The 23,250-nt window shown below is 42.0% G+C and overlaps 2 protein-coding genes across 5 annotated transcripts in view; one reads left to right on the forward strand and one right to left on the reverse strand.

Annotated features, from left to right (window-relative positions):
- LOC127003010 (uncharacterized) overlaps window positions 1-22,203 on the forward strand; it is an 80,571-nt gene extending 58,368 nt beyond the window's left edge. The window contains exons 1-11 of one of the 4 annotated variants that reach the window (XM_050869365.1): window positions 12,694-13,062; window positions 14,125-14,263; window positions 14,624-14,723; window positions 15,195-15,404; window positions 15,945-16,172; window positions 16,714-16,873; window positions 18,341-18,496; window positions 19,699-19,843; window positions 20,891-21,007; window positions 21,152-21,290; window positions 22,008-22,203. In XM_050869365.1, the coding sequence (XP_050725322.1) occupies window positions 14,134-14,263; window positions 14,624-14,723; window positions 15,195-15,404; window positions 15,945-16,172; window positions 16,714-16,873; window positions 18,341-18,496; window positions 19,699-19,843; window positions 20,891-21,007; window positions 21,152-21,290; window positions 22,008-22,110 (1,488 nt within the window). In that variant the 5' untranslated portion in view covers window positions 12,694-13,062; window positions 14,125-14,133 and the 3' untranslated portion in view covers window positions 22,111-22,203. Of the gene's footprint in view, window positions 1-12,693; window positions 13,063-14,124; window positions 14,264-14,623; window positions 14,724-15,194; window positions 15,405-15,944; window positions 16,173-16,713; window positions 16,874-18,340; window positions 18,497-19,698; window positions 19,844-20,890; window positions 21,008-21,151; window positions 21,291-22,007 lie in introns of those variants that run through there. The other 3 variants (XM_050869364.1, XM_050869367.1, XM_050869366.1) reach the window with 3 other exon arrangements.
- LOC127003011 (adenylate kinase isoenzyme 6-like) lies at window positions 7,091-12,446 on the reverse strand. The gene is made up of 4 exons (XM_050869368.1): window positions 12,164-12,446; window positions 10,167-10,318; window positions 8,986-9,131; window positions 7,091-7,313 (listed from the first exon to the last, which is right to left on the reverse strand). The coding sequence occupies exons 1-4, from the start codon at window positions 12,192-12,194 to the stop codon at window positions 7,121-7,123; spliced, it is 522 nt and encodes a 173-aa protein (XP_050725325.1). The 5' UTR covers window positions 12,195-12,446; the 3' UTR covers window positions 7,091-7,120.
- Window positions 22,204-23,250: the final 1,047 nt, after the last annotated feature.

The following is a 23,250-nucleotide window of genomic DNA, read 5'->3' on the forward strand; positions in this document are numbered from 1 at the left end:
ACTGAGTACCCAACTGGCTGGCTGGCTGGCTGAGTGTCTAAATGGCTGGCTGGCTGAGTGTCTAAATGGCTGGCTGGCTGAGTGTCTAAATGGCTGGCTGGCTGAGTGTCTAAATGGCTGGCTGGCTGCTGGCTGGGTGAGGCGATAACTCAATCCACCAGTAACGGCGGGACACACACACACACACACACACACACCGCCCGCGCGTGTTTTCACTTTCCGACTCCCGAAAGATCTTCCACCTTTTACGCGCGGGATTAAACGTTGTCGAGCCCCCGCCGCCGCCGCCGCCGCCGCCACTGTTACCAATACCGCGCGTCACCTCTACCACTATTACTACTGCTGGTATATTATCTGCTTGTATGTCTGTGTCTATGTCGGTATTCTCATTTGTTTCCTTCATTTCTTTCCCTCCTTTATTTATTTGTTTTGTTGCTTTTTTCCTTTTTTCCTTTCTTTTCGTTTTTTTCCAGCGTTGTTCTTTGTTCCTTTTTTTCCTTTTTCTTTCTTTTCGTTTTTTCCAGTATTGCTCTATTTCTTTATTTCTTTCATTCTTCCTTTTTCCTTTCCTTCTTTCCTTCTTTTCTTTCTCCTTCTTTCCCTCCCTTTTTTTCCTTGCTTCGTTAATTCTTCCATCCTTCCTTTCTCTCCTTCTTTCCCTTCTTCGCTCCTTCCTCCCTTCTTTACTTCTTTTCTACCATCCTTCCTTTCTCTCCTTCTTTCCCTTCTTCGCTCCTTCCTCCCTTCTTTACTTCATTTCTACCATCCTTCCTTTCTATCATCCTTCTTTGCTTCCTTCCTTCCTTCCTTCTTTCCCTCCTTCCTTCAATGCCTCCATCCCTCCCTTCCTTCCTTCCTCCATGGCAAAGTATGAAAAATGTAGTGTGGAGAGAGAGAGAGAGAGAGAGAGAGAGAGAGAGAGAGAGAGAGAGAGAGAGAGAGAGAGAAGGCTATAATTATACTTTTTTTTCCTCTCTTTCAACACAACAAACAAAACAGCCATGAAACTGTCGCTTGAGTGTGTGTGTGTGTGTGTGTGTGTGTGTTCTACTATCCTATTCTCTAATGTATTCCTTATGTGTATATATGTATGTATGTATGTACTGGTCTATTTTGGTCTAGTTTGGTCTATACTTGATCTACTTCACCCTCAAACCACTATTATTTTTTTTTAGCCCATAGCCTCGTATGAATGTGTATGTATGTCTGTTTTTTTATAAGGCCTTGGTCTGATATGGTACACTGCGAGGGTCTACTCTACTTTATATTGGTCTTGCGTTGGGCTGGGTAGTCGTAGGCTGGTTTGATAAAGTCTTTTGATATGGTCTTTGATAAGGTCTGTTGATACGTTCTATTTTGGTAAGGTCTATTTTGGTAAGGTCTATTTTGGTAAGGTCTATTTTGGAAGGGTCTATTTTGGTAAGGTCTATTTTGGAAAGGTCTATTTTGGTAAGGTCTATTTTGGTAAGGTCTATTTTGATAAGGTCTATTTTGGTAAGGTCTATTTTGGAAAAGTCGATTTTGATAAGGTCTATTGATACGTTCTATTTTGGTAAGATCTATTTTGGGAAGGTCTGTTTTGGTAAGGTCTATTTTGGTAAGGTCTATTGGTAAGGTCTATTTTGAGGTCGTCTTGGTCTGATGTGTTATGATGCGATAAGGAAACGAAGAATGGAAGATAGGAAGGAATAAGGGATGGAAGGAAAAAGGGATGAAAAAGAAAGGTTGGAAGGATGGAAGGAGGAAAGGAAGGATGAAGGAATGGAAGGAAGGAATGATGGAAAAATGAAAAATAAAAATAAAAACGAAAATTAGGACGCAAGTAAGGATGTAGAAAAAGAAAAAAAGGACTCTACACTATATATATATTGGTCTTGCGTTAGGCTGAGCAGTCGTAGAATATAGGTTTGATAAGGTCGATTTTGACACGTTATTTTTATAAGGTCTATTTGAGAAGGTCTGTTTTGATAAGTTGTATTTTGATAAGGTCTGGTCTAATATGCTGCCAGGGTCTTCTCTATTCAATATATCGGTCTTACGTTGGGCTGGGCAAGTTCGATAAGGTCTATTTTGGTATGGTCTATTTTGATAAGGTCTGGTCTAATATGCTGCCAGGGTCTTCTCTACTCAATATATCGGTCTTACGTTGGGCTGGGCAAGTTCGATAAGGTCTATTTTGGTATGGTCTATTTTGATAAGGTCTGGTCTAATATGCTGCCAGGGTCTTTTCTACTTAATATATCGGTCTTGCAATGGGCTGGGCAAGTTCGATAAGGTCTATTTTGGTTTGGTCTATTTTGATAAGGTCTGGTCTAATATGCTGCCAGGGTCTTCTCTACTCAATATCGGCCTTACGTTGGGCTGGGTAAGTTCGATAAGGTCTATTTTGGTATGGTCTATTTTGATAAGGTCTGGTCTAATATGCTGCCAGGGTCTTCTCTTCTCAATAAATCGGTCTTACGTTGAGATGGGCAAGTTCGATAAGGTCTATTTTGGTATGGTCTATTTTGATAAGGTCTGGTCTAATATGCTGCCAGGGTCTTCTCTACTCAATATATCGGTCTTGCAATGGGCTGGGCAAGTTCGATAAGGTCTATTTTGGTATGGTCTATTTTGATAAGGTCTGGTCTAATATGCTGCCAGGGTCTCCTCTATTCAATATCGGCCTTACGTTGGGCTGGGCAAGTTCGATAAGGTCTATTTTGGTATGGTCTATTTTGATAAGGTCTGGTCTAATATGCTGCCAGGGTCTTTTCTACTAAATATATCGGTCTTAAGTTGGGCTGGGCAGTCGTCGAGGCAGCCAGTTCGTCAAGCTGCTGTCAACGTATTCGGTCCCAGGTCCCAAGTCGGCCCCGATCCCTCACCAATCTCTGGGCAATGAAAACAGATTCCGCCTTCTAATTATACATGCCGAAGGTAATCCCGCGGCGGGCCAGGCGGCGAGGGAAGGGCGAGGCGAGAGAGGGTGAGAGGGCGAAGGGAAGAGACGAGGAGGAGGAGGAGGACGAAGAGGAGGAAGGGGTGGAAGGGAGCGGTGATGTAAAGTGAGGTAAAGAGAAGGAAGGAATGTTTAATAATCTATCATCTGGTAATACTATGAATGTTCAGGTTATTTTTTATCTTCATGGTCACTTTGATATAGGAGGAAATTGATATCTTTGTAATAATAGTAGTAGTAGTAGTAGTAGTAGTAGTAGTAGTAGTAGTAATCATCATTCATTCATATATTCTTATCTTTTTTTAGTCTTTAGCCAGCGACGGACGGGTAGCGTGGCGGGAGGCTGGGTGGACGCGAAGCAACGTTGCCGGATTGTCGTACTCAGCTTCCTATTGTTTGCCGATTTCCGACCCAAAACCTGCCTCCTCGACCCCAATAACTGCCTTCATATATAGTTAGCGTTAAAATGGTTAATTATTGGTGTTTTTTGGCAATAGCTATGGCTCAGAAACTGGTATATATGAGGCTCTGAGTACGATAATCTGGCAACTGTGACGCGAAGGTGGTACAGAGGTTGCGTTGGTCAAGGGTTATACTGGAAAGCCTTTTAAGTTGTGTTCTGCTCCTGTTTTTGTGGTTGTAAGATACGCGGTTAGTTACCTCTTCGTTTGCTTGTCTTTTTAACTTGTCTTTCCTAAATTGGTTTGATGTTTGAACTACGCGAGCAATATCTTCTTCGTTGTTGAGTATATCTATTAATTTCAAATAAAACAGCGAAAGGGAAATATATCCGTGTATTTTTTTTTTTTTGTCATGTTTATAAAGCTTAACTCTTCTTCTAAATTGGGTGAAAGATTAAATTACGCAGTCGATTTTTTTTTTTGTTATATATATATTTCTTACTTTTATTTAATTTTAAGGAAACTGGAAATTTATGTTTTTTTGCAGTCATATTTTTCAGTCTTTTAATCTGTCTTCTAAATTGGTTTGATGTTTGAGATACGCAGCCAATTACCTTTCTTCGTTAACTGAGTCTTTTTTTATTAATTTAAGACAGAACTACGAGATACAGCAACAAGGAAATGTTTTTTTTTTTTTTATCATATTTCAACTTTGAACTCGTTTGACCTTTTCACTTCTCTTCTAAATTGGTTTCCCTTGTCTTCTAAATTGTCTTCTAAATTGGTTTCACTTGTCTTCTAAATTGTCTTAAAAATTGTCTTCTAAACTGGTTTCACTTGTCTTCTAAATTATCTTCTAAATTGTCCTAAAAATTGTCTTCTAAACTGGTTTCACTTGTCTTCTAAATTATCTTCTAAATTGTCCTAAAAATTGTCTTCTAAATTGGTTTCACTTGTCTTCTAAATTGGTTTCACTTGTCTTCTAAATTGTCTTCTAAATTGGTTTCACTTGTCTTCTAAATTGGTTTCACTTGTCTTCTAAATTGTCTTCTAAATTGGTTTCACTTGTCTTCTAAATTGTCTTCTAAATTGGTTTCACTTGTCTTCTAAATTGTCTTCTAAATTGGTTTGAAGTCTGAACTACGCGATCAATTATTTTTTTCCCCTATTAATTAACAGTCTTGGAAATGAAAACACCCACAGAGCTACACAGAAGTCATGTCGATCGATGTAACAGAAGTTTAATTAAGTAATACCAATACAAGTAACAACATTATCGAAGGGCCGCGAATACGTCTTTGGATACCTTATAGTCTCAAATCGTCTATCTCCAAAGAAATGCATCAATAGTAGTAATTATTCCACACGAAGTAAAGAAGAATTAGTAATGTTAATAGCAATGATAGCGGAAGAAGTATTTATCGGACAAGGGAACGCGAATAGTGTTTTTGGATAGCGCGTAGTTTCGAATCAATGAACTCCCAGGAAATGCATCAAAATAACTAAGTAATATCAATTAAAGTAAAGAAGTATAAGTAAGGCCAATGGAAGTTATAGAGTATTTAACGGAGAAGGAAACGCGAATAGTGTCTTTGGATAGCGCGTAGTTTCGAATCAATGAACTCCCAGGAAATGCATCAAAAGGAGTAATATCAATCGAAATAAAGAAGTATAAATAAAGCCAATGGATGTTATAGAGTATTTAACGGAGAAGGAAACGCGAATGGTGTCTCTGGATGGCGTAGTTTCGAATCAATGAACTCCCAGGAAATGCATCAAAAGAATTAAGTAATATCAATCGAAGTAAAGAAGAATAAGTAAAGCCAATGGAAGTTATAGAGTATTTATCGGACAAGGGAACGCGAAGTGTCTTTGGATAGCGCATAGTTTCGAATCAATGAACTCCCAGGAAATGCATCAAAAGGAGTAATATCAATCGAAGTAAAGAAGTATAAGTAAGGCCAATGGAAGTTATAGAGTATTTAACGGATAAGGAGACGCGAATAGTGTCTTTGGATAGCGCAGTTTCGAATCAATGAACTCCCAGGAAATGCATCAAAAGAAGTGATATCAGTCGATGTACAGAAATATAAGTAAAGCCAATGGAAGTTAGAGTATTTATCGGATAAGGAACGCGAATAGTGTCTCTGGATGGCGTAGTTTCGAATCAATGAACTTCCAGGATATGCATCAAAAGAAGAGATATCAGTCGATGTACAGAAGTATAAGTAAGGCCAATGGAAGTTGAGTATTTATCGGGCAAGGAGACGCGAATATGTCGGCGGAAAGCGGAACTGCTTCGAATCAGCCAGCGCTCGGGAAATGCTTCAATGTCCTTCGTCGCCCAGAAGAGCCTCAGCGGCCGAGCTAATCCCCACCACTCGATTGGAAGGCCGCGAGGGGCGAGGCAGCGACTGGCCGCCAATCAGTCGCCACGCTGAGCCGGAATCTCCTGGAATCTACCGCAGACCGAGGCTAAGCGGAGCGTTCATCGGCGGTCGAGATGCGGTTGCCGGGGAAATGCTGCCAAGGGTTGGGTTGTGTGTGTGGGGGGGGGGGGGGGCCCACATGGGTGAGTACAGTCGGTTTCACCTATGCTAGATTAAACCCCTCTACTAAAACGTTTCCCCACCCATTAATAAACAGCTAAACCCAAAGGAACATATACATAAAATAACTAAACAATGCCTAACTTAAATTACCATATATTCACCCCCACTCAAGTCCTGTTATCTCTCTTCCACGCCTATTTTAGAAAACTCCTCAACTTGACCCCTTGACTGTGGATTTCCTGCAAGAAGACATCACCAAGCTACAGGAGTGGAACAAAAAGTGGCTGCTACAATTCAGTGAAGAAAAATGTAAAGTCCTGCACCTTAATTGGGAGCGGATATCCAGCATACCAATACCACATGGGAAACACTCCACTATCCACCACAGAGGCAGAGAAGGACCTGGGAGGGTATTTTACCAGGCTACCAGTGAAGGGATATCCAGCACACCAATACCACATGGGAAACACTCCACTATCCACCATAGAGGCAGAGAAAGACCTGGGAGCATATGTTACCAGGCTACCAGTGAAGGGATATCCAGCATACCAATGCCACATGGGAAACACTCCACTATCCACCACAGAGGCAGAGAAAGACCAGGGAGGACATGTTACCAGGCTACCGGTGAAGGGATATCCTGCACACCAATACCACGTAGGAAACACTCCACTATCCACCACAGAGGCAGAGAAAGACCAGGGAGGACATGTTACCAGGCTACCGGTGAAGGGATATCCACCACACCAATACCACATGGGAAACACTCCACTATCCACCACAGAGGCAGAGAAAGACCAGGGAGGATATGTTACCAGGCTACCAGTGAAGCGATATCCAGCACACCAATACCACATGGGAAACACTCCACTATCCACCACAGAGGCAGAGAAATACCTGGGAGTGTATGTTACCAGGCTACCAGTGAAGGGATATCCAGCATACCAATACCACATGGGAAACACTCCACTATCCACCACAGAGGCAGAGAAATACCTGGGAGTGTATGTTACCAGGCTACCAGTGAAGGGATATCCAGCACACCAATACCACATGGGAAACTCCACTATCCACCACAGAGGCGACCAGTAAAAGCTAAATCCGTGCCAATCACAGCGGACGGATTAACAATTTTCACTAGCTATCAATCCGCAAATAGACCTGTAGAAAACGTCAAGGATAAACAAAACACCACCTTACTTAAATTACCATATATTAACCCTCACTCAAGTTCCGTTATCCCTCTTCCACGCCTCCAGCCACACTATCATCCGTTCAAGGTTGTTCTCCATGTCGTCCACTGTGTTCGAGGGTAGTTCATGGACGATCTCCTCCTTGTAGCTCTCCTTTGCCTCGTCCCGCAGCACTGCCATGATCTCACACTCCACGTTGTCCTCCAGCTTCTTCCCCGTGTAGCCTCTGGTGGGGAGGAAGAGATGGTTTTGTGAGTGTGTGTGCTCCTCCCGAAATTGACCTGTCTCTCGGCCGCTCCTTTCGACTCTTTTGTAGGAGCGGTAAGTATCGGGCTTTTTTTCATTGTTTCCTATTTTTTTTTCCCGTGAACTGTTTCCTTTACCGTAAATAAAATAATAAATAAAATACTGGTGCACTGGGGAGATTAGGGACTAGGGAGCAAGGGGACTCTTTTGTAGGAGCAGCAAGTAGCTGGCTTTTTTTCATTGTTCCCTATTTTTTTTCCCGTGAATTGTTTCCTTTACTGTAAAAAGAATAATAAATAAAATACTGGCGCACTGGGGAGATTAGGGACTAGGGAGCGAGGGGAAACTGGGGAGTGGAGGGACTGGGGGAGGTAAGAGAACAAATGTTAATGTTGAAAAATGCTAATTGAGGTTAACGTACGATTTTTCCCCTCTCCTCTTCCTCCTCCTCCTAGTCATCCGTTTTTCTGGTAATTTTCTTCTTCCTATCATGAGTTTTTTCGTCAATTTTCTTTTCATTAGTGCTAAGAAAGGCTAGGTCCAACATATTTTTGTCTCCGGATTTTCTTTGGTCTACCTGGTTAAAAAAATGTAGAAAATATTAGAAAAGGCTTTAATTATACAGTGGACTGGTAATGGATGAAGAAAGCCGTGATTGTTGGAGCAGGATGGAGTGCAGCAACATCAGACCTCGAGGAGAACATTAGGAAAGGCCTTTGTTGTGCAGGGGATTAGAAATGGCTGAAGATGATCATAAATTTCAAGTTATATGATCTTTTGAAGCAGCGGCAGGCAACCTTTTTAATGGGAGGGCCAGATAAGACTTACAGGAGCATGCAGCGGGCTAGAGTGAGAAACGAGAACCCCAAAGTAAAAAAAGTAAAAAATGAAAAATATACAGATCAGTGAGACAACTGGTGGTGCTTGCCATGAAGAAGTGTTTCAGTGGCCGACTTGGTGGATGAGGTGGAGAACAGAATAGTGTCGTTGAGGTGGAGGTCTGAGAGTTGGGAGCAGAGTCAAGACTTGATGTCCTTCATTTTTTAGAAGAGCAGCTCACAACAGTAGATGCAGCAAGGCAAGGAAGATACTCAAACTTAACACCAGACAACTGATCACATCTAAACCTCAACCTTGAAGGCAATGGTGTGTGCATGCATGTCTGTCAGGAGAATGTCTTTGCCTCGCAGCTTCACATTATGGATGTTCTGATGCACAGTGGTGTCCGTGAGTGGCCAGCGAGCCATGGAAGGTCAGTGATCAGTGTGGGGAAGATTCAGGAAAGTGGCAATCTGCTGCCTCTGTGGTGGATAGTGGAGTGTTTCCCATGTGGTATTGGTGTGCTGGATATCCCTTCACTGGTAGCCTGGTAACACATACTCTCAGGTCTTTCTCTGCCTCTGTGGTGGATAGTGGAGTGTTTCCCATGTGGTTTGGTATGCTGAATTTCTCCTCCCAAGGTGCAGGACTTTACATTTCTCTTCATTGAATTGTAGCAGCCACTTTTTGTTCCACTCCTGTAGCTTGGTGATGTCTTCTTTTAGGAAATCCACAGTCAAGGGGTTAAAGGGAAGAGCCAACGGCTGAAGATGATGACATTGAGAGGTTTAAGTCACACGAGATTACTTTGAGGGGGAGAGGCAATTACCTACCTGGCGGCAAGTCTGTCGTAGAGGATGGTGTTGTCTGTTCGCAGCACAAACACAATGTCGAAGAACCGCTCGGGGAAGAAGTCGCTGCCGTGGTAGTCAAGGATCTTCCCGCCCTCCTCGATCATGTCCTCCAGCTCATCTAAAACCTGGAACAAAAATGATAACAATAACAATAGATAACAGTTCCTGCGATAGAGATTGACAAATTAGATGTATAAATGGAAAACATCAGGACAGGGTTGAAGATGATGATGATAGTTTCAAGTGTTTTGCTGGAGCAGGGTGGAGTGCACTAACATCAGAGGTGGAGAGGATTAGGAAAGGGCTTTGTTATGTAGTGGACTAGTAATGACTATGGACGGCAGGGATATCCACTTCCCTGAGTTGACATACTGGATGAATGCACTGGAGAGGGTGAGGCAAGGGTCAGAAATAGATTGAAGCACATCACTGATCGTCTTGCCCTACAGTAATACTCAAAATTGACCTCTGTTTTGGCCACTCTTCTCTTTCTTTTACAGGAGCAGTGCTAGTGGGCTTTTTTGTTTTAATTTATCTTTGCCCTTGAGCTGCATCCTTTACTATAAAAAAAAAAAGTATGGGAAAACCTGACATTAAACATCATCTTGCCTTTTAGTAATACTCAAAACTGACCTCTCTTTTGGCCACTCTTCTCTTTCTTTTACAGGAGCAGTACTAGTGGGCTTTTTTGTTTTAATTTACTTTTGCCCTTGAGCTGCATCCTTTACTATAAAAAAAAAGTATGGGAAAACCTGACATTAAACATCATCTTGCCTTTTAGTAATACTCAAAACTGACCTCTCTTTTGGCCACTCTTCTCTTTCTTTTACAGGAGCAATGCTAGTGGGCTTTTTTGTTTTAATTTATCTTTGCCCTTGAGCTGCATCCTTTACTATAAAAAAAAAGTATGGGAAAACCTGGCATTAAACATCATCTTGCCTTTTAGTAATACTCAAAACTGACCTCTCTTTTGGCCACTCTTTCTTTTACAGGAGCAATGCTAATGGGCTTTTTCGTTTTAATTTACTTTTGCCCTTGAGCTGCATCCTTTACTAAAAAAAAAAAAAAAAAAAAAAAAAAAGTATGAGAAAACCTGACATCAAACAGAAGATGGCGGTGATGATAATGGATGTCAGAACTATGAAACTGTGATGACTCGCCTTGTCTTCGTCCAGGATGGGACAGTCTCTCTCGTCATCGTAACCGTCAAAGAAGTTGTTGTCCTTGGCCAGGTCTCCCACGCTGATCCACTCCAGGCCGGTACGCTCGCCAAGCTGCTGCGCTAGCGTGGATTTGCCAACCCCGGGCGTTCCTGAAAAAAAGAAGTAAAGGATAAGAAAATGATGTTCTTAATTCTCAGATGATTGCAACATATGAAGTTAATTTCCAGTCTTATGACAACTTCACTCTGAGTTGCCATTTCTTTCTAGTCATGAAACGCCCCCACTACGTATGGCGGAATGGGTTACGATTAAGTGTCAAATTAAATAAATCTAACAAATTAAAACTAACACCTAACAGGAAGGGCTTTGTCCTCTCCCAGCTTCCGCACCTGGTATGGAGGGCTTTGCCGCCATTACCCCCTCGACACTTCAGTGAAAGAAAAGGATATATTCACAGAAAGTCAGAAACTAGTATTTTGCAACAGAGATGAAAGTAGAAAATGTTGGAGCATGTTGCGATTATCTGGAAAAGTGTCAACCACCAGAGTGAAGTTGGTGAAAGGCTGGAATCATGCCACACATCATTCCCAAGGCCAATGAGGAGACTGGTCGAGATTTCATGAATGTTTTTCACGTTCATGGAGCAGAAGACTCGCCAAGGTGCTGGATCTGGATTTATGATGCGCAGGTCACCTTACTTGTTACTTGTTACTTGTGTTTCTTATTTATCTGTACATACTTTACTTTGGTTACTTTATACAGGTGCATAACACGTATATTTGTCTTGGCTGTCAATGAGAAAAAACATACTATACTTCAAATGTGGAAACAGCGCGCACGACAATCATAAGACTCACCAAAGTAACAACAAAGACAATACCAAAGAAAATTACTAAACTGGGGTGATATAGCCAACCAACGCCATGACACAACACAACACTCAACCACCAACCAACCAACAACCATCATCGACTTGTTGGAGGGGCAGGGGAGTCGAGCGTGCAGGGGAGGGGCAAGGGAGTCGAGTGTGCAGGGGAGGGGCAGGGGAGTCGAGTGTGCAGGGGAGTCGAGTGTGCAGGGGAGGGGCAGGGGAGTCGAGTGTGCAGGGGAGGGGCAGGGGAGTCGAGTGTGCAGGGGAGGGGCAGGGGAGTCGAGTGTGCAGGGGAGGGGCAGGGGAGTCGAGTGTGCAGGGGATGGGCAGGGGAGTCGAGTGTGCAGGGGAGGGGCAGGGGAGTCGAGTGTGCAAGGGAGGGGCAGGGGAGTCGAGTGTGCAGGGGAGGGGCAGGGGAGTCGAGTGTGCAGGGGAGTGGAGTGTGCAGGGGAGGGGCAGGGGAGTCGAGTGTGCAGGGGAGGGGCAGGGGAGTCGAGTGTGCAGGGGAGGGCAGGGAGTCGAGTGTGCAGGGGAGGGCAGGGTCGAGTGTGCAGGGGAGGGGGAGTCGAGTGTGCAGGGAGGGGCAGAGGGGAGGGCAGGGGAGTCGAGTGTGCAGGGGAGGGGCAGGGGAGTCGAGTGTGCAGGGGAGGGGCAGGGGAGTCGAGTGTGCAGGGGAGGGGCAGGGGAGTCGAGTGTGCAGGGGAGGCGCAGGGGAGTCGAGTGTGCAGGGGAGGCTCAGAAGACTACCCATGGAAATACTAACACAACCTTTACCCTTACCTTACTTTACCTTACCTTACCTTACCTTACCTTACCTTACCTTACCTTGCCTTACCTTACCTTACCTTACCTTACCTTACCTTACCTTACCTTACCTTACCTTACCTTACCTTACCTTACCTTGCCTTGCCTTGCCTTGCCTTGCCTTGCCTTGCCTTGCCTTGCCTTGCCTTGCCTTGCCTTACCTTACCTTACCTTGCCTTAAAAAATGTTAGCTGGTAAATCCGAAATGCATGAAAGTGGTGTGTTCCATATTTCCCTTGGCTAGTAATACACTCCGGCCCGTTAACAGACAGCACACCTCAACCATGCCAGTATAGTGACATATCTCTGGTTCTCTCACCCGTGATGAGGATGTTGGGCCCCTTCTTCATGGCTGTGGCGAGGCTCAACACTCAACAGGGAATCTTCTTTTTTCCCGTTCAGTCCAACCAGTCCAATGATCCAACGTTGCCAGATTGTCGTTCTCAGCCTCTTATGTTTGCCGATTTCCCACCCCAAATCTGCCTCCTCGACCCCCTCAACTGCATTCATATATAATTATCGTTAAAATGGTTAATTATTGGTGTTTTTTGGTAATATATATGGCTCAGAAACCTCTCAATACGAGGCTCTGAGTACGATAATCTGGCACCGGTGGTCCAATCCAGTCCACCACGCGTGCACACCGAAGAGTTGCCAGATTCACGAGCTCAGAACACTGCAATATATCATTTCCTGGCTAGAATAACAGCATATCCACACATCTAATAGTATATAATTAGTTTACTGGTCGGAAAACTTAATGATTGATGTTTTGTATAAGGGTAGAAGGGATAAATCAACGTTCCAAAAGCTGGGTATTTGTCACCCTGTTAAAAATAAGGAAATAATACACCAGAATATTTAGCTTTCTGACTAAAATAACCACATACCCACACAATTAATGGTGTCTGATTAATATATTGGTTAAAATCTAATATTGATGTAGGGAGGCTTAAGCAATATTCCTTAATTAAACTGAAGTGACTGTAATGGATTTGTGACCCCGTTGAAGAAAAGGAAACATTGAAAGAAGGCGGGAAGGGCGGGACCCGTGAAGAAGTGACAGAGGAAAAATTTAAAGGATACCAGGGAAGGAGGACCAAGGAGAAGTCAAAGCAGTATTATAAGGCGTCAGAGATCTAAAGAACAAGAAGTGAAGGAAAAAGAAGGCCTAGTACCACCCAGCCCCTTAAAACACTGAAGAAGGAAAGTGACGAGGTATTTAACAGCAAGAAGAAAAGTGGCAAGTTATTTTAAGTTATATTTAAGTTATTTTCAGCTATCTTCATCCACAAACTTAATATTCCTCCACAAGTTTGGCATCCACAAACTTAATATTCCTTCACAAGTTTGGCATCCACAAACTTAATATTCCTTCAAGTTTCAAGTTTGACATCCTCAACTTAATATTCCTTCACAAGTTTGGCATCCACAAACTTAATATTCCTTCACAAGTTTGGCATCCACAAACTTAATATTCCTTCACAAGTTTGGCATCCACAAACTTAATATTCCTTCAAGTTTCAAGTTTGACATCCACAAACTTAATATTCCTTCACAAGTTTGGCATCCACAAACTTAATATTCCTTCACAAGTTTGGCATCCACAAACTTAATATTCCTTCAAGTTTTAAGTTTGACATCCACAACTTAATATTCCTTCACAAGTTTGGCATCCACAAACTTAATATTCCTTCAAATTCAAGTTTGACATCCACAACTTAATATTCCTTCACAAGTTTGGCATCCACAAACTTAATATTCCTTCACAAGTTTGGCATCCACAAACTTAATATTCCTTCACAAATTTGGCATCCACAAACTTAATATTCCTTCAAGTTTTAAGTTTGGCATCCACAACTTAATATTCCTTCACAAATTTGGCATCCACAAACTTAATATTCCTTCAAGTTTTAAGTTTGGCATCCACAACTTAATATTCCTTCACAAATTTGGCATCCACAAACTTAATATTCCTTCAAGTTTTAAGTTTGACATCCACAACTTAATATTCCTTCACAAGTTTGGCATCCACAACTTAATATTCCTTCACAAGTTTGGCATCCACAACTTAATATTCCTTCACAAGTTTGGCATCCACAACTTAATATTCCTTCACAAGTTTGGCATCCACAACTTAATATTCCTTCACAAGTTTGGCATCCACAAACTTAAAATCCTTCAAGTTTCAAGTTTGACATCCTTAATATTCCTTCACAAGTAAGTCACCATAAACAACCACCAAATACAAACATGATATTACAAGTTTTCTCGCCTCAGCAGCTCAAGATGTCGGCAGCGGAGGAGGCCAGTGTGAGCAGCTCCCGGGAGAGTGAGGCGGACAGCATCGAGCAGCACGCACACTCTGACACCAGCAAGGATGACTCAGCACTGCCCAGCACTGCAGAGGAGAGCAACGGTAGTGTGCTATAGGGGTGCTGTATTGAAATTTGTGTTATATGATTTTTATGAGTAACTATTGTTTTATTTATTTTTTATGCTTCTAGTTATTATTTACTTCAATACATTAGGTTAGATTAGGAGAGGTCAGGTTACGTGAAATGAGATGGAGTGAGGTTAGGTAAGAATCTAGCGTTTATTAATTAAATTTTGTGTGTATGAGATATTGTATTATGTGTTCTTTATATTTAATGCTACTATCTATTAATTGCTGCATAAATAAAGAGTTGTCTCCTGAGATGTAAAAATAACCTTACATTGTTTATTTTCCCTTGAGCTGCCTCCTTCAATATAAAAAAATAACCTCACCTTATTTCAGACACGACACTCTCGGCCCTGTCCAACACATCCAGCAAGTGCGACTCCCGGCAAGACCTGGAAAACTCCGACAAGAAATCTCTGGACGGCACTAATGTCAGGTGTGTGTTTTCGTGTCTTGAATGTGATTATTGCTGAGTGGAGGAGAGTATATGATTGTTGATGGGATTCTTTATTTCATCATTCAAGTGTGTATCAAGACGCCTCTCCATCTGAAATTGACCTCTCTTTTGGCTACTCTTTTTACTTTTATGGGAGTGGCGAGTAGTGGGCTTTTTTTTTTTTGTACTCTTTTTGTTGCCCTTGAGCCGCATCCTTTGGTGTCAAAAAAAAAAAAAATTATAAGTTTTATGAAATAGGAGGCACAGGATTTTGATTTTTTGCATTTTTTTGTGGTGCAGATTGTAACATTTTCAGTATGATTAGAATATCTAGTAGTAGTAATATCTCTTATCTATATTATCTTTGGTGTTCAAGTCTTCATCAACCCGTCCAACCCCATAAAGGAAAGTAAGGATATTAAATGAAGAAGGAAAAGAAGGAAAAATTTAAGTCAGTATTTCCACCAACAGTAAAACAAAAACGCAAAAGAGCAAGATCAAGGTAGTGCAGTCCCGGTACAAGGCAGCGGCAGCGGCGGCGACAAAAAACAGCAACAACAGCAGTGGCAACAACAACAGCAGTAGCAGCGGCAGCCAGAGCAGGAGTTGGTCAAATGAAACCTTGCCCGCTCGCCCGCCCCCCGCCGGCAAGAGGCTGCCACCCAAGACCAAGCCCAAGAGGTGAATATTAAGGTCTTTCGTTACCGAACATATCATTTCAGTGTTACAAGGGACAATATTTTAAGGCGAGATAAGTCTTTTTGTAAGGAAGCAGAATACAAAGGATTTTTTTTATGGATTTTGAAGGAATAAAAGTCTTGCAGATGTTAAGAGTGGTAACAATATGTGCTGGACTCAAGATTTTTTTTATTTGTTTTGATTAATTACTAAGGAATGAAGTTTGTAGAGATGGAAGAAGTATTGGAGCAAGAGAGTTGGAAGTAGCAGGACTGAGTGTGCGGAGAGGGAGAAGATTTTATTTATTTACTTTGATTAATTATTAAGGAAGCCACTCAATGATTTCTGTTCTAATTTATATCTTTCTATTTTGTTCCTATTTCTTCTGTTAGCTCTGTTTTATTTTGTGTTTCTTCCAGTTTCTTCTCTTTCTCCTGCGTTCCTTCTTCATTCTCGGCCTCCCTTCTACACCATCACAGTAAGAAGAGAGAGAACGATAAAAATAACTCCCATGCAGGATTCTCACATTTCCCTCTCCTACAGAGCCACCATTCCCATTGGACACACCACCACCACCACCATACAACCAGCCACGCCGCGCTTCCAGACACCACAGACAGGGGGAGCTGGGAGTGCCGCCAAGCCTAGGACAGCCAAGCCCGGTGCCAGCAAACCCAGCAAAGTGAACCGGTCCATCCTGCACTCCACGGCACTTAACATGACGCTGATGGGGGATGTGACCAGCGTAAAGAGCGGCCACCCTATGCTGAGGTGAGTGCGCGAGGGTTGACGAGGTTACGAGGGATGTTTTTTTTAATTTGAGAGTATAGAGAGTAGTGAAAAAAGTTTATAGAGAAGTTTATATAGCCCCTCCTCTTCATGGCTCTCCCCAATGCCTCACCATCCCCCCTCCTCCTCACATACCCAAACCACCTCAATATCCCTACTCTCAATACTATACTCAACTCCCTCAATCCACTTCTTGCCACCCTTCAACTCCACATTCCTAACCTAATCTAACATAATCTAATCCACTTCTTGTCACCCTTCAACTTCACACTCCTAACCCAATCCTAACCTAACCTAACCTAACCTCGTAACCTAATCTTGCCCCCTTCAACTCCACACTCCTAACCTAATCCTAACCTAACGTAACCTCCTAACCTAATCCTAATCTAATCTTACCCCCTTCAACTCCACACTCCTTACCTAATCTAACATAATTCATCCCCTAACCTAATCATGCATAATCTAATTCAACCCAGCCTAACCCAATCAATCTCTCCCTTCTTGACCGCTCTCTGCCCTTCAGTTCAACACTTCTGGGCGGCGTCACCCCTGGCCCGGGAGGCTTCAAGCAGACCCCTGCCGGAGCCTCGTTGATGGAGTTGCCGGATCTCTCGGTCATCAACCCCGAGGGAAACAACAGCGGGAACAGAACCATTCTCTCGTCTGTTAGTGAGGAGCCGCAGGTGAGGGGGGTGCATGGGTTAGCGTTGCATATGTGTTAGTGTGTTTGTAAATTTTTCATATATGTCTGTTTTTATATATATCTGGCTTTACCATGGGGCTTCATGGTGCAGTGGTTAGTACACTCAGCTCACAACCAAGAGAGCCTGGGTTCGATTCCCGGGTGGAGTGGAAAAATTTGGGCGGCTTTTCCGATACCCTACACCCCTGTCCACCCAGCAGTGAATGGGTACCAGGTATTAACCGGGGTTGTGTCCTGTCTCCTGGGATCTGTTCCTTTCTCCTATAATTCCTTCCCCTTCTGTCTTTCTCCGGCATATGACCACAGATGTTGCGCCAACTAAACAAAACGTTCCAACTTTCTATGGCTTTATTTATTTGTTTCTCGACCTAACTAACTATTTAATTTTTCCTCCATTTTCTCTTCTTTTCCTGGTGTTAGTTGGTTGATTTCCTTTAATCTTTTCTCCTTTTTTCTTTTCACCATTGATAATCTTACTAACCCTATAAGTAACTAACCATCTAACTAACTAACCAATCAACTAACTGTCTATTCGACTAACTAGCTAATTCCTTTCACTACCATTACTGCTTTTGATATGTTACTTTAGTTTTAGAGAGACTGTACATACTGTTAAGATAGATGTGAAGGTAGACTATTGCATTTAAATTTTTGATCCACTGTTCCATTATTCATTGCAGAGACACTGTGAAGATAGACTGTAAGGATAGACTGTGAAGATAGACTGTAAGGATAGACTGTGAAGATAGACTGTGAAGATAGACTGTGAAGATAGACTGTAAGGATAGACTGTAAGGATAGGCTGTGAAGATAGACTGTAAGGATAGACTGTGAAGATAGACTGTAAGGATAGACTGTGAAGATAGACTGTAAGGATAGACTGTGAAGATAGACTGTAAGGATAGACTGTGAAGATAGACTGTAAAGATAGACTGTAAAGATAGACTGTAAGGATAGACTGTGAAGATAGACTGTAAGGATAGACTGTGAGGATAGACTGTGAAGATAGACTGTAAGGATAGACTGTGAAGATAGACTGTGAAGATAGACTGTAAGGATAGATTGTAAGGATAGACTGTGAAGATAGACTGTAAGGATAGACTGTGAAGATAGACTGTAAAGATAGACTGTAAGGATAGACTGTGAAGATAGGCTGTGAAGATAGACTGTAAGGATAGGCTGTGAAGATAGGCTGTAAGGATAGACTGTGAAGATAGACTGTAAGGATAGACTGTCAAGATAGACTGTGAAGATAGACTGTAAGGATAGACTGTGAAGATAGACTGTAAGGAATGACTGTAAAAATAGACTGTAAGGATAGACTATTGTATCGTACATTACAGACAGACTTTGAAGATAGACAAGCATATTATTAACTTCTGATAGACTGCGAAGGTAGACTGTAAAGATAGACCGTGACGATAGACTGTCCCATTATTCATCCCAGATCGACATTGAGGGCACCACCACCACCACCACCACCACCGCCCTGCCCGAGGTGACGGCGGAGGTGCTGGAGCAGGAATTCATGAGGTACCTCCAGTGGGCTTATGTTGATGTCCACAGTGAGCTTGCCTTCGCCGCCCAGCTCAAGGAAATGCAGGTGGGTGGGTGCGATCTCTATTCAACTTCATTTATTTATTTATTTATGTATTTTTAGTATATCGGGATTATTGTTTTGTTTGTCTCTGCCACTCCGCTCGAGGAAATCCAGGTAACTATAGCCTTTATTTATATTTTTATTTATTTATTTATTTTATTTTAGTATGTCTGTAAATATTTCCTTGTTTTTGTGTTTTGTTTTGCATTGCTCAGGGGATTACAGGTAGCTATGACTTTTATGTGATTGAGGTATAATCTGCCTCTTCTGACCTTAACCCGGTAGCAGCGGGGATCATGTTTCTTAATGGTCCCTCCAAGCGAGAAAAATGAGAAAAAATCATCACTCGCACAAACCGTTTCGTAATGTATATTGAAGCATTTGTGAGCAGTTTATATATCATCTATTTTGGGGGGTTTATATCGTGGCACAAATTTGGCCCGTCGCTGCTACACGGTAAAGCCACAAATTTGGCCCGTCGCTGCTACATGGTAAAGCCACAAATTTGGCCCGTCGCTGCTACATGGTAAAGCCACAAATTTGTCCTGTCGCTGCTACACGGTAAAGCCACAAATTTGGCCTGTCGCTGCTACACGGTAAAGCCACAAATTTGTCCTGTCGCTGCTACATGGTAAAGCCACAAATTTGGCCCGTCGCTGCTACACGGTAAAGCCACAAATTTGTCCTGTCGCTGCTACATGGTAAAGCCACAAATTTGGCCCGTCGCTGCTACATGGTAAAGCCACAAATTTGGCCCGTCGCTGCTACATGGTAAAGCCACAAATTTGGCCCGTCGCTGCTACATGGTAAAGCCACAAATTTGGCCCATCGCTGCTACACTGTTTTTAGGTTCTCATAACAGAGGCTTATTTAACTTCTTCTATCCTCTTATGAAGGCTTAAAGCTATACTTCATTATGCTTTCTTAACCCGGTAGAAGTGACGGGCCAAATTTGTGGCTTCACTGTGTAGCAGTGACGGGCCAAATTTGTGCCATGATTTTAACCCCCCAAAATAGATGAAACATAATCTGATCACAAATGCATTGATATATACTGTGAAATGGTTTGTGTGAGGGGTGATTTTTTTTCATTTTTCTCGCTTGGAGGGACCATTAAGAAACATGATCCCTGCTGCTACCGGGTTAATGTATATTGATTCACAGAAATGCCAAAAAAAAACACAACCTCTCTTTCGCTCCCTCAGAACCAAATTGCCTTCCTGGAGGAGCTGGTCGGGGATAAGCAGCAGGAGGTGTCGGAGCTGCGGCAGAAATCGGAGCTCTTCCAACACCAGCAGCGCGTCGGGGAGGCCTTCGACGTGCAGACCAAGCTTCTTCAGGCGCTTAATGGCGAGTAGACGCGGCTTTTGATTTCTTAGCGGACTTTTTTTTTGCATGGATTTTTTTTTTTTTTTTTTTATTTTTTTTTTACATTGAGCACTTTTTTTTTTTATCTATATTCATTTATTTGTATCTCTATATTTGCATTTATTTTGCCATCTATTTTTGCTTATCTATTTATCTTGCTACATGTCCTTATATCTATTTACATGTGTCTCTTCCTCTCTATCTTTTTATCTATCTATCTTTCTAGTATATCTTAATCATTTTCTCTGCCCACTATCTCCTTCCTTGATATCTCTGTCTTCCTCTTTCTTCAACTTTTAATATCTCACTTTCTTCCTTTTTTAATGCTTTCCTTTTCCTGTCTATCTATCTATCTATCTATTTGTCTGTATTTCCCTACCTCTGTACATTCTATTCTACCATCTCTCTCCTTCTTCCTCCTTCTTCAACTTTTTATCTCTCTCTTCCTTCTAACCTTTCCGCTTCCTATCTATTCATTTGTCTGTCTATCTGTCTTTATATTTCTCCACTTGCTTGTTTTCTGTCTGTCTGTCTGTCTCTCCACTTTTCTGTCAATTGTATTTCTTTATCATATTCTTCTCTGTTCACTCCTTCCCTCTTTAACTCTCTCTCTCTTTCTTTTCTTTCTTCTCCAACTTTTTATCATTTTTCTTTATCATATCCTTCTCTGTTCACTCCTTCCCTCCTTAACCTCCATCTCTGTCGCTCTTTTTCTTCCCTCTTCAACTTGTTTATCTCTTGTATTTTTCCTTCTTTTAACTTTTCCTCCTCCTGTCTTTCTATATATTCATGTCTGCCTGTCTATATATCTCCATTTGCTTGCCTTTCTGTCTGTCCGTCTCTTCGCCTGTCTATCTATTGCTGTCTCTTTTTCTTCCTTCTTCAACATTTTATATCACTTTCTTCCTTTATAACTTTTTCTATTCATATAATCATCCATTTACCTGCTTCTATATTCCTCTACTGCTTTATCTCTATTCCTTCTATCCCTTCATTTTCTTAATCATATCTTTCTCCGCACCTCTCCAGATGACCTTCCAGCCTGTGAGGAGGCCGAGAGGACCATGGAAAGGGAGCTGGAGAAGAAACTGCATCAGGTCAAGATGGAGAACATATACATACCCCAAGACCACGTCAAATACAGGGGTGAGTTAGTTAACCCGCCTTCCCTAAATCCATTTGTAACGTTACACCTGATTGGCTGGCCCCCTCTCAGCGCTCGAGGAGGTAACAATCACGCACACAAGCTCTTGGGGTCAATGTTTTTATGTTATTTACCTTACCTTGCAGAGGAGCTGACGGATGCCCTCAGCGCACAGATCTCCCTCCTGCATGAGCTCGGGGGGTCCATGGAGGCGCGGACACAGCACGGGGGCGCCACCATCAAGCTGCTGGCCGATCTGCAGAGTATCACCGAACTTGTGCAGAGGTAGGTATTGTGTTAGTGTTTGTTGTTGAGTCTTCTATGGTATTATTGTTGTTATTGTTGTTATTGTTGTCGTTGTGTTATGGTGTTATTTTTATCATCGTTGTTTTGTTATTAGTATTTCTCTCTCGTGCTTATTCTGTGGTGCTTGTTAAGAATGGTGATCGTGGTTGAAGAGTTCCGTTTTCCATTTCCATTTTCTATTTGCATTTCATTTTCCATTCCATTTTCCACTTCATTTTACATTCCATTTTCCATTTCCATCTCATTTTACATTCCATTTCATTTTCTATTTTACATTTCATTTTCTATTTTACATTCCATTTTCCATTTCATTTTCCATCTCCATTTTCCATTTCTCATTTTTCCGTTTCCATTTCCTCCTGTCTCTTCTTTCTGTCCTTTATTATTCCTGTTCTCTCAATCTTCTATCCCATCTATCCAGCAGAACTATTATTGTTATCTATGCATTCTATCCTTACATGCTCCACCCAGCAGTGAATGGGTACCAGGTATTAATCAGGGGTTGTGTCCCGTCTCCTGGGATCTGTTCCTTTCTCCTATAATTCCTTCCCCTTCTGTCTCTCTCCGGCATATGACCACAGATGTTGCGCTGACTAAACGAAACTTTCCAACTTCTCTTTACAGCAGAACTATTATTATCACTATTATTATTGTTGCTGGTAATGTTGAAGGGCACTTTCTGCTTTCCCGTTGCAGGAGTGAGAAGGAGATGCAGCAGGCAGCAGGTCTAGCAGTAGAAGATGCGTCCCACCAGCTCGGCACCAAGGCAATCATCCTAGACGACGCTGGGTTTGCCTAGTAAGTCTCGTAGGGGAGGGTGAACGCTGGAAAGACCTGTAGTTGATTAGACTTTTTCATGTATGTTTGTAATAAAGTGCAAGATTTTAAACAATGGATTAACTTGACACTAGACATAGGGAAACAAGGAGAAGGTGTATGCAGGAAGACTGGGCGCTGATGGGATTGGATGAGCATCAGGCAGGAGACAGAGATGAATGGAGGGGAGCCATATAGCATTCAAAAAGCTCAGGAAGAGTGAAAATTGACGATAAATGAAATGATGATGATGAATTTGACACACTACCAATAACGACAGGTCACGAGTCTGTGTATTCGTAAAAAAACACAGTGGCAGGGATGAAAATAAAACCAATACAAGAGTTAAGTTACATTTATGGATCAACTCGACACCATATTAATAACAAGAATAGGTCGAGATTGTGGTCATTCAATAGTAGTGCTAATCCACATCTGAGTACAGTTATTAAGATGATATAGGTGAAGAAGAAGAATTAAACCACTGATAACACTTCCGTCCCCTTCCACTCAAGTCTCTCTACCAGCATAATGGATCAAAACATCAACAAGGAGCCTGGTAAAGAAAGACTTGAAAAAAAACAACTATCAAAAGCTCTATAGAGAAAAAAATGAAAGTACACAAGGAGAGAAAAAAAATCATGTTATATAAATGTATTGAAGGAAAAGAAATGAGTGGCAGTAATGAATGTATTTGTATCTTGATGGCTATGTTTGAATTTCCAAAGTACACAACCAAAAAAATGTAAGATTAAAGAATGTGAGATAATTTAGCTTTCCAGACAGCAGTGGAATTAATATATTGCCCTAAGAATTCAGTTGTGTTAAGTCCGGAAATATACATATCTTCTGTTATTTTGGAAAATGGTTTGACTGAATAATGATTACAAAAACAGTGAAGGCTTCTGACTGAATAATGGGTAAATATAGAACCGGGAATACCCATGAGTTCTATCTGACTGAATAATAGGTAAAAAGAAACAGAGCCAGGGACATCGGATTTTAATTTACTAAGATTTTTGAATTGGCGCTCAAATTTGAAACGCGCGCGCCGTCTGGTGGGCGGCGTCTCGGCGGCGGGAGCGGCGGCCGGGGATCAGCGTTGCCAGATTCTCGTACCCAG

The sequence above is a fragment of the Eriocheir sinensis genome, chromosome 24, assembly GCF_024679095.1.
Source record: "Eriocheir sinensis breed Jianghai 21 chromosome 24, ASM2467909v1, whole genome shotgun sequence".
Classification (NCBI taxonomy): domain Eukaryota; kingdom Metazoa; phylum Arthropoda; class Malacostraca; order Decapoda; family Varunidae; genus Eriocheir; species Eriocheir sinensis.